The sequence below is a fragment of the Onychomys torridus genome, chromosome 2 (genome assembly GCF_903995425.1).
Source record: "Onychomys torridus chromosome 2, mOncTor1.1, whole genome shotgun sequence".
NCBI classification, from domain to species: Eukaryota; Metazoa; Chordata; class Mammalia; order Rodentia; family Cricetidae; genus Onychomys; species Onychomys torridus.
Genome location: NC_050444.1, coordinates 80,994,475 through 81,004,764, shown reverse-complemented (window position 1 = coordinate 81,004,764; position 10,290 = coordinate 80,994,475). Strand labels below are relative to the sequence as shown.

At 51.4% G+C, this 10,290-nt stretch overlaps 1 protein-coding gene across 1 annotated transcript in view; it reads right to left on the bottom strand.

Moving 5' to 3' along the window:
• Window positions 1-4,101: 4,101 nt before the first annotated feature.
• LOC118577896 (regulator of G-protein signaling 3-like) overlaps window positions 4,102-10,290 on the bottom strand; it is a 49,341-nt gene continuing 43,152 nt past the window's right edge. Inside the window, exons 11-14 of the mRNA XM_036178552.1 lie at window positions 9,574-9,925; window positions 9,186-9,225; window positions 4,380-4,576; window positions 4,102-4,125 (exon numbers count right to left, since the gene is read on the bottom strand). Coding sequence (XP_036034445.1) covers window positions 4,102-4,125; window positions 4,380-4,576; window positions 9,186-9,225; window positions 9,574-9,925 — 613 coding nt within the window. The remainder of the gene's footprint in view (window positions 4,126-4,379; window positions 4,577-9,185; window positions 9,226-9,573; window positions 9,926-10,290) is intronic.

Sequence of the window (10,290 nt, the reverse complement as noted above, 5' to 3'; positions counted from 1 at the left end):
ACACACACATAAATAGATATAGTACAATTTTTTAAATTTAAATTAGATTTAGAGTTTTTGTTTGTTTGTTGTTTTGAGAGAGGGTCTCTATGTAGCCCTGACTCTTCTGGACCTCACTATGTAGACCAGACTCACCTTGAATTCACAAAGATCCACTAGTCTCTGCCTCCTGAGTGCTAGGCTTAAAGGCATGTACCACCACACCCAGTTTAAATTAGATTTTAGAATTATAAAAATTGAAAATGTTTAAATTGTGAGATATTCAAGTTGGGCAGTGGTGGTATACACCTTTTAGTCCCAGCACTTGGAAGGCAGAGGCAGGCAGAGCTCTGAGTTGGAGGACAGCCTGGTCTACAGAGTGAGTTCCAGAATAGCTAGGGCTACACAGAGAGACCCTGTCTCAGATAGATAGATGGATAGATAGATATAGATAGATAGATAGATAAACAAATAGATAAATAAATAAATAAGAAAAAGAAATAATCAAGATTTTTTAAAAATGGCATAACACTTACATGTGCAAAACAAAGAATTGGAGAATGAATACCTACCAAGATAAAGGAGTAGCCAGCAGCTGTCCATACAGGAGCCCTCTCACCTCTTCCATACTGTGGAGCGCTCCCTTCCCACCAGCGACCACCCTACCCCCACCCTACCAGCCTGACTTGATGACCAGACTTGCTTTGCTTTCCATCAGTTTTCCTGTCTGTTCCCGAATCCCTGAGAGGTCTCAGTTAGCCCCCTTTTGAAGCTCCCCCCATGCTTCTTATCTCATTATCTTTCTACAGCCCCTTGCTTGAGGTCAGGGGTCATGTGATAAACATACATTCTCAGGTGCTTCCAGGTGGTCAGCCAGAGTTGGGGTGTGTTCTCCGAACTGGGCTGGACTGAGCTGGGCTGGACAGGGTGGCAGGATGAGGAGTTTGAGTGGGAATTGGTTGCTGGGGAAACGGATGAAGGTGAAGGAGTCAGTTTGCTCAGCTCAGGACCTGAGCAGGCCAGGGAGGGACCCACTTGGCCTTGAAGAGACTTGAGTGGCCAAATCTCTTGGCATAGGGCCCTCGAGATCCCTCCTGGGCCTGACAGTAGAGACTTTCCTGTGAGGCGTACACAGGACAGAGGAGGGCCGGGAGGGCCTAGGAGCCTGGTGTGGGGGCGGGCATCAGGGGAGGGCTGCAAAGGCTCTGAGCTTGCGGCTGAACTTCCTGTAGAGAGAGCAGCTCTTTGGTCAGGCCTGGCTGCGCAGGGCTGGAGCAGAGTCTTTCTGTTTCCATTGTGGGTGTGAGGGGTGCATGGGGTCAGGGGCAGGAGGAGGGCGGGCAGACTTGTCCTCTCCCTCTGCAAGAGAGTGCTCTGATCTGGCAGACTGCCCTTTGCACTCCCACTCAGTGTGACTGGTCTTCAGCCCCTAGATCTCTGTAACCCCGCCCGGACTCTCCTGCTGTCTGAAGAGCTGCTGCTGTATGAGGGGAGGAACAAGGCTTCCCAGGTAAGACACGCCAGCCTGGCGGGCTTTCCCACTGGACTTCCTTGCCCAGTCATTAGGCCCCTCACTTTCTCTCCACAGCCTCAGGGTGGAGACCCGAAACTTGTTCCAAAAGCCCTACCAAGTAGTCACTCCAGCTTCTGCTTGCCCACTGGTTACTATGACGATCTCACTGCCTCTGAGAGTCGATCATTGATATGGTCAAAACGTACCTCTAGCCCCTAAAGACATCTCATTGTTTATCCTGCTACGGAGGAGAAAGATGACCATTTACCCAAGCTGAGAGAAGCACCCGGAAGATTAAAGTTACTAGCCGAAGAGAACTGTTAGAAGAATGTTGGAGGCTTTCTGCTTGAACTCAACCCCAGACCCCCTTCTGAAAGCTCAGCCTATTGGCACCCCTCATAGTCCCCCACCCTCAGCTCCAGCCCTGTCAGCAGGGGTCAGGGGTAGGGCCTGGGTCATTCTTCCTGGGAGCCAGCCTAACTCTAGCTAGGAGAGCCTCCCTCCCCCTCACCGTTGGCCAGGTCCCAGCCCAGGCCTGGGATGGAAACAGTTTAAGAGGCGTGGAGCCCTGGGATCTGGCTGTGCTACCAGGAGGTCCTGGGGTGAGGGCAGAGTGCTGGCTGCAGCTCAGGCTGATGCAGGGCTGGCGCTGCCAGCATGAATGGCCGCTTGGATCCGTGGAAAGATCGGGAAGCTCGGAGGCAGGAAGTCTAGATCTAGCCCCAGCTCTGTTCCCGGCTTCTGGTGACTTCTGCCTTCCTCATCCGTTCTTTCCATCTGAGTAATGGGTTTGTGGGCGTCCGAGGCAGAGGGCAGGGTCTGACGCTGGCCCCTTGCAGCCTCTTTGTCCTGGGCACTCTGAGTGACTGACGCTAATACAGGAGCTGGCTGGTGCATCTTGTGTGTGTGTGAGCACTACACACATAGGTATATGTGGGAGCCCGCACATATACATACACACACATACACACACACACACATATACACACACATATACACACACACATACACACACACACATATACACATACATACACACACACATACACACACACACAGAGACACAGACACACACACAACACACACATACATACACACACAGAGACACATACACACACATATACACATACACACACACAGAGACACATACATACACACACACATATACACATACATACACACACATATACACATACACACACACAGAGACACATACATACACACACATATACACATACATACACACACATAATATACACATACACACACAGAGACACATACATACACACACACATATACACATACATACACACACATATACACATACACACACACAGAGACACATACACACACACATACACATACATACACACACATACACACACATACACACATACACACACACACACACACACACACACACACACACGCACATGTATATGGGAAACAGGCATAGCACAGGGATGAGAGGAGAAGGGGAACTTGTAGAAGTCCGTTCTCTCCTTCTACCACATGGGTCCCAGGGTCAAACTCAGGTTGGCAACATACACCTGACCCGACAGGGCAGCTGGTTAGCCTTAATTTGTAACAAAATTAAGACAAAACCAATATAACCAGGCAGGTGATACGCATCTGTAATTCCAGTCCTCGGGATACTGGGGGAGGATGGTGAGTTGGATCACCCTGAACTACATAGTGAATGCCTGTCAAAAGAGCCAAGGGCTGTGGCTTGGCGGTGGCAGTGTTGGACAACAGGAGCAAAGCCATGAGCGTGGCAGGAAAGAAGAGCTTTTTATATTAAAATGTTCATGAACGCGATATCCAAATGAGAGCACTAACAGAGACTTGAGAGGAAAGACACGTAGTGCATTTTCAATTCCTAGTCACCAGCTGTCTAAGCTGTCTCCAATTCCTTGGTATTGTGACTATAGCAGCAATAAACATACATGTGCAAGGATCTCTGTCTAGGATAGAGAGTCCTTTGGACATTTGTTCAGAAGTGTGTGGGTAGGTCATATGGTAATTATGTGTTAATTTAAAAAATCCTTATGTTGAAAATGTGGGAACTATGTGCAATGAATTTTATTCAGACATAAAAAAAATGACATTACAGCATTTGCAGGAAAATGGACAGATCTAGAAAACGTATTAAGTGAGGTAACCCAAACTGAGAAAGACAAATACAATATGTGCTTTTTCGTATGCAGAATCGAACTTCAAATGCTTTTATCATATATACACATGTGGGTGGAGGTGTGGGTCATATAACCAGAAAAGGAACCACAAGCGGGGAAGAGAGCTGTTGAGGAAAGAGGGGAACAGAACATACAGGAAGGTGGGAAAGAGGTTATGACGGCGGAAAAGTATTGGGGGTTGGGGTGTGGGAGGAGAGGATTGGGGAAGGATAGAGAAAAACAAATTGTGTTTGAAAATGCCAAAAATGGAACCCAAGACTTTGTAAGCTGACAAAGTCATGACAGGAAGAGGGGAAGAAGGAGAGACATGGAGAAGTGAGAGAGGAAAGGGAAGAGGTGTCTGACTCCTGTGTGGAGATTGCTGGCCAGATGTATGTGTGCCCGAGCAGAGCAACTAGTCCCAGAAGCTCTCCCTCAGTCCGTTTCAAACATTAACTCCTGTGGATGAGGCAGCCAATGGAGCTGGCTGACTTTGTGTCACCCCGTTGCCAGCCCCAGAGGATGAGGAGGCTGGGAGAGAAGGAGGGAGCCCTCTCATGGGCTTCCCTGATCATCTCCACAATAGGAAGCCAGTTCTCTGTCCCCAAAGGGGGCCTGGATCCTGGAACTCCACCCTCAGTCCTGGAACCAAGGCCCCTGCCTGTTCTCACTTCCTCCTGAGGGAACCCTGGGGCATGCCTGCACAGGCTCACCTGCACAAAAACAGGGAACACCAGGACTTTGGGGGCCAGCGTGACGTAGGTGCCGTAGCTCGAGTGTGGGACATGTGGTCTCAGGGCTGAGCAATCTTGGTAGTTGCTGTGGCTCTTCACGGTCTGCACTGTCTTCATCAGCCGGGACTTCTTGCCCAGGCCGGTGTACGATTTCCCTTTGGTGGTAGTCCCTGGTTCTATGGAGCAGAGGTGGGGGACAGTGAGTCATTTCCACCATCCCTCAAAGGACCCCCTCCGTAAGAATAAGATCCAGTCAGTGACCCCCAGTCCAGCTGGTCTCAGCCTTAGTCTCAAGGTGTGTCAGAGAGAGAGAGAGAGAGAGAGAGAGAGAGAGAGAGAGAGAGAGAGAAGAGCAACTCCAGAGCTTGGAGGGAGCCATTAGCCCACAACTGTGACAGGGGGAGCTACACACACACACACACACACACACACACACACACACACACACACACACACACACACCAGTGACCCAGGCACCAAAACAAACCTATCTATTTATCAGCTTTGCACTTTTGAAAACCAAGAAATTGTCTAGGCATGCTGGTGCACACCAAGAACCCCAGAATCCAGGAAGCTGGCGCAGAAGAACCCAAAGACCTAGCAGCCTAGGCCATATGACAAGATGTACAGCCAGGCTATATGATCCCATCTCAAAACAACAAAACCACAGCGCAACGAATATCAAGAAATTGCTCAGGCCTGACCTCACTGATCCTGGAGTCCCACATGGAACATGAATCAGAGCAGAGGTGGCTTCTCAAGCTCCAGGTACCTATGCATCCTCCTGTTACCATCCCAACCCAGATCTCCTGCTCATCACCTCCCAGGCTCTATGGACAAAGGTCTGTTCCCTGCAGTAGTGACAGAGACAATATGCTTTGCCCATGGACCTCAGGATCCACACATACTGCTAGCCAAGGCAGGAGGAGCCCACCTGGCCACCACCATCAATTTGTCTAGAATAAGAAGTGGCACTTGTGTGTGCTCTGGGGGCAAGCGGTGGGAACAAGCCCCAGTGATGGGGCTCACACACCCCTAGGCTCCTTCCTAGGGTTCTCGTTGCCAGGGGAACCCCACCAGCTTCTCCCTGACAGAGTTGCCCAGCCTGGGTCTCAGAGCCCAGGCTTCCCCTAGCTTTCTGCAACCAGTGAACAGGTGGCCTGACCCAGCGACATCTCGGGGAAGCTCCCCACCAACGCAAGGCCACAGCGCAGAGGAAACAGCCCAGAGGGTTTCATACTTGCTTCCTCCCTCCACCCGCAGTGCCCCTTCTCACAGAGAGGTGAGAAAAACATGTCAACGCTCCCCACCCCCACAAGTGACCAGTGATCACAGTCTGGTGGCATCACCCAAACCACTACAACTCAAGCCACTTCCTGCCTAGGGGGTGGCTTAGATGGTACAAAGAACAAGTACCCAGGTGGGGACAGGAGGCACAGAGGCAGGGAAGAAGACCCACAGCTTCTCTTCTGACCTGATGCTGGGAGCTGAGGGGTTGTTTGTACAGCAGCCTGGCCTTCTACTGGAAAAATCCAACCTGTGTCTCCAGATCTACACTAGATTTGAGTCGGACAAGACACCCTGAACAGGAGCGATGACTTCCTAAGTCAGAGGCCGACCGTGAGGCATGGGACTCGGTACCTGCTGTGCAACACAGAGCAGGCTCCTTCCCTATCTGAGACAGTTTCCTCTGTCTGGAAGCAGAGACCATATACCTTCCTGGGTATATGGCTCACCTGGGCCAAGCAGTCAAGTAGAAAGTCACAAAAAAAGGTCCCATGAGAAGTGGGGCTTGGAAGGATTGCAGGATGGAGGATCAACACTAAGTCGGCCATCAATGGTAGTATGACAGAGAAGGTCACCAGGCCTGGGAGCGTGCCATGAGTGAGGTCTGGAAGTAGATAGGTGAGTGGACATGGCACAGCCTGGACCAGAGAAACAGGGTCTGAGGCCAACCAGACCCAAACGAAGGAAGGACCCAGTCCACAGTGGAGAAATTGAGGTGCTGGACTCTAAATTGAGACTGACAAGTAAGAGATTCCTTTTCTTTCCTGGCCCAGCTGCCCAGCACTGTCCAAGGATCTTCCCCTTAGACATCAAGAGTCACAAATCAGCCGCCTGACACGTCTCTCTGCTTCCAGAGAGGAGGGGACTGCTTAGTACCATTTTCCAGATAAGGGAACAGAGGCCTAGAGTGCTTGGGCGAGTTGCCCAAGGTCATTCAGCTGGCAAATGACACCAGGCAGGACCAGCCCTATCTAGGTGGCAGCCACTCCCTAAAACTACCCTGCCACGCCCCACTGGAGATATGGGGCAAGGGGTGTGGCTCTCCGGGAACTGATTTTCCAAGTTCTCCTTTTTTAGAACAATCCAGATTGCAGCCCAGTTGCGGAGCCCCATGAAGGCAAACTTCCACCTGTCACCTTGTGATGATGTCTGGCCTAAACCCCATATCATCCCCATTTCCTCTAGCACCTGCTCCACTGACCAAACACAGTAATTACACGGCTTTGCTCCCAGCTTCCGAGGCGAGCCCTGGCAGTCCTCTGGCTCTGGCAGTGGTGAATCTGAAGTCATTCTGCCTTTACAGGACAGCAGTTCTGGGGGCATATGCCAACTACAGCCAGACAGGCACTCTAGGTTCCGGAAAGGTCTCAGACCCTGTTCAATGCAAGATGGCTAAGTAGTCCCTGTCCCTGCTATACAAAGCAAGATGGCCGGGCTCTCCCTCCTGAAAGGCCACCTCCTGGCAGGCTAGAGAAGTCAAAAGGCCAGCACCTAACCTCTGAACTTGGGACCTGGGACTGCAAAGAATTAATGCATGGGAAGGGGAAAAAAAGGTATCTTTTGACACTAAAAGGATCACTGTGCTAAAATAGAAATGAAATAAATTCGAGATCTTGATACAGGGGCTGGGAAGATGGCTCCGTTGGTATAGTAGCTTGCTGTACTAACCGGGTGGACCTGAGTCTAATTCCCAACACCCAGGTAAAAAGCTAGGCATGGTAGCACAAGCACTGAGGAGGCTGAGGACCTCACTGAGAGCTCACTGGCTAGCCAGCCGGCTTACTCTGCAGCCTCGGGTCTTTGTGACAGAGGCTGTCTCAATAAAACAAAGTCAAGGGCTCCTGGGTTTGACCTCTGGTCTCCGCATGCATGCACACCCACACACATACAAACAAGTGCGCGCGCACAGAAGATCTTGACAGAAGGAATTCAAAGACAGCTGGCCGGTGCTAGTTGGAGCTCACTGACTCTAGACTGGCAGCTCGGGAACCTGCACGGGACTTGCCACTGGTCTCAACACCATCACCTCTTCCTTATTTGTCCCTTCCCCTGAGGGTTAGGTGACTAGGCCCTTCTTGGCACTGTACTTCAGAGAGGAGTTAAAACACAGACAGGTTTGGGACTGACCACACAGGCATCTCTGGAGCTTTGTGGGGGAGGAATGCAGAGCCCCCAGCCATGTGCATGCACCCACACAAGTGACACGCCTCTCCAGGTCCCTTCCTCATGACTTGCCTTCAAAACCATACAGACAAGCGGAGTTGTTCTCCTTAGCTGCTCTGCCGAAGTCCCATCAAGTTTCTGTTGCCTGACAGGCCCTGGATCTGATGCTGGGCCCACAGAAACACTCCAAGCCCAGCCCTGCCCCTAATAAAGTTGCCATTTAGCAGTGCCATATTTCCTCTACCCTAATGTGCCCACGAAAAGCTTTTAGACACTTACTGTTGAATCACTATCAGGATCCACCCCAGGAGGAACACACCTTCTTTTCTGGCAGGCAAGGCCCAACTGCCCACAGGCCCCAGCAGGGAGAGGAAGGGGGTGCCTGCCATCACCAGTCCTGAGCCTGATGGGAGCCCCCCCTCCCCAAAGGCCCAAGTACCTACTTTAAGATCATCTTCTCACTAATGGAGGGAAACAGTGCAGAAAGAAATCTGAGAAAAGATGGGGAAAAGCCACTCTCAAGGAAGAAAGTCAAGGGTATCCTGTGGGCGCAGAAGAAAGGTTCATGCACATTCAAGGTGGCCTCACGGGCCACATGGCACCACTGGCCTCAACTTTCTAGACCAGTTGGACTTTTGGGTCAGAGCTCTGTGGCAGGTGTGTGAGGTCCTAAGAGCAGCCCCCACCCCCAGCCCTGCCAGCTCCTGCAGAGAGACCCATCTCCCAGGCTTCCTGGAGAAGTGGTTGCTTTATGCCAGCTTCCATTTCTGGATAGAATGTATAGACCAACAGAGAAGAATGGATTAAACAGCAGAGACATCTGTGTGGCTCAGAGACGGCTTTCCTGTACCATCGTTCAACATGCAGGCAGCTACACACAACTGTTTCCCTGCAGAATCCTCCAGACAAGGCCCTGAGCAAGAAGCACTGGTCCTATTTTCTAGGGAAAGTGAGGCAGCTTGAGTCCGACCTGAGGCCTCACAGCTCATCATTCCAGGACTGCTTCCCATGCAGGTTCAAGCATGGTGTCTACAGCCCCTAACAGATACGGTTGCTTGGCAACACTGGATGACAGCCAAAGAAATGCTCAGCATCTGTCTCTTGGATGGTTCTCATAGAATCCCCCTCTACCAACTCAGTTCTGACTTAAGGGACTATACACTCATTCAGTGAGGGAAGAGGGTACCAGGAGAATCAAGTGTCTGTGTCAATACGCTGGGTAACGCCTACTCCATTAGAAAGGCCTCTGAACTCATGGCAGGAAGTTGGGCCCAACCTCAGCTGACGTCAGCTTTCTCCCCAGGCTGAGAGGGCTTGGCATAGTGGACAGCTCACCTTCAGGAATGGCATCCTCCTGATACACAGGCCGCAGCAACTGCAAGGGAAAAGACAAGAGACCCAGCTTCAGTCCCAGGAACGGGGCAGAGCAGCCCAGCAGGTAGCTGCACTCAGACCTGGGGTGTCACAAGGCAAGAGGAAAACCCAGTGGTTCTCTTAAGGGGCAGAGGTGGGATGAAAGAGGCTTTATGCACCATGAAATTGTGACCCTTTGAGAGACCTCAACTTCCTTCACAGCAGCCTGTTCCAAAGTGCGTTCCATGGATCATCAGAATGGTGGGACTGCCATACCACAGAGGTTTCCTCACAACCCAATTTTCTGTTTTGGAGCCATGCTTAGCCAACCATGGGGACCCAGTGCCCTTCCACAGCCAGCTGTCCATACCTGGCTTCCAGGATTCAACGGGGCCAAGATGATGTAGTTGGGGTCGGTGGGGGTGGTGGCCCGAGACAGTGCAGGCAGGGTGTGCTGGCCGCTGTGCTTGCCCACCTCAGTGTAGCGTTCCCAGCCGCCAAGCAGTAGCCTATCAGAGCTGTCACACACCAGATGGCAGCTGTGGCGCTGCTCAGGACGGGACGGGGCCCCATGGGTACAGTTCTTCTCCCTCTTGTTTGGGGGTGACAGGAGGTCATGTGTGGACTTGCAGGAGGCCCGCCGCAAAACTCCACCATCCGGCCCTGGCTTGATCTGGGGGACCACGCGCCACACGAGCAGGATGATCTCACTTGGACAGCTCCTAGAAATTCCACAGAGAAGTTCAGACTTGGGGAGACCAGAGTCAGTGAGGGTAGGAAGCCTGCAGGGCAGAGAGCAAGTGAGGAAAGCCAAGCAGGAGCAAGCAAATGCAATTTTCCTGTCGTCATTCTAGAAGCAGACCAAAGTGGCCCGTTAGAGTGTTACCCCCACAGAGTCAAGGAGCTCAAATATTTTACAGAATAAACTTCAAATTGTGCAGTAGCAACATCTGCACTGTCTACACACCCTTAAACAAAGGGTTTAGCCATTCAGTAGCGTAATTAGCTGAAGTGGAACCGGCCCCCTGGAACCATGGCAGGAACCACGGGGTCTGTTCAGAGAGTCTTTCCTGCTGCTCGCTGTGAG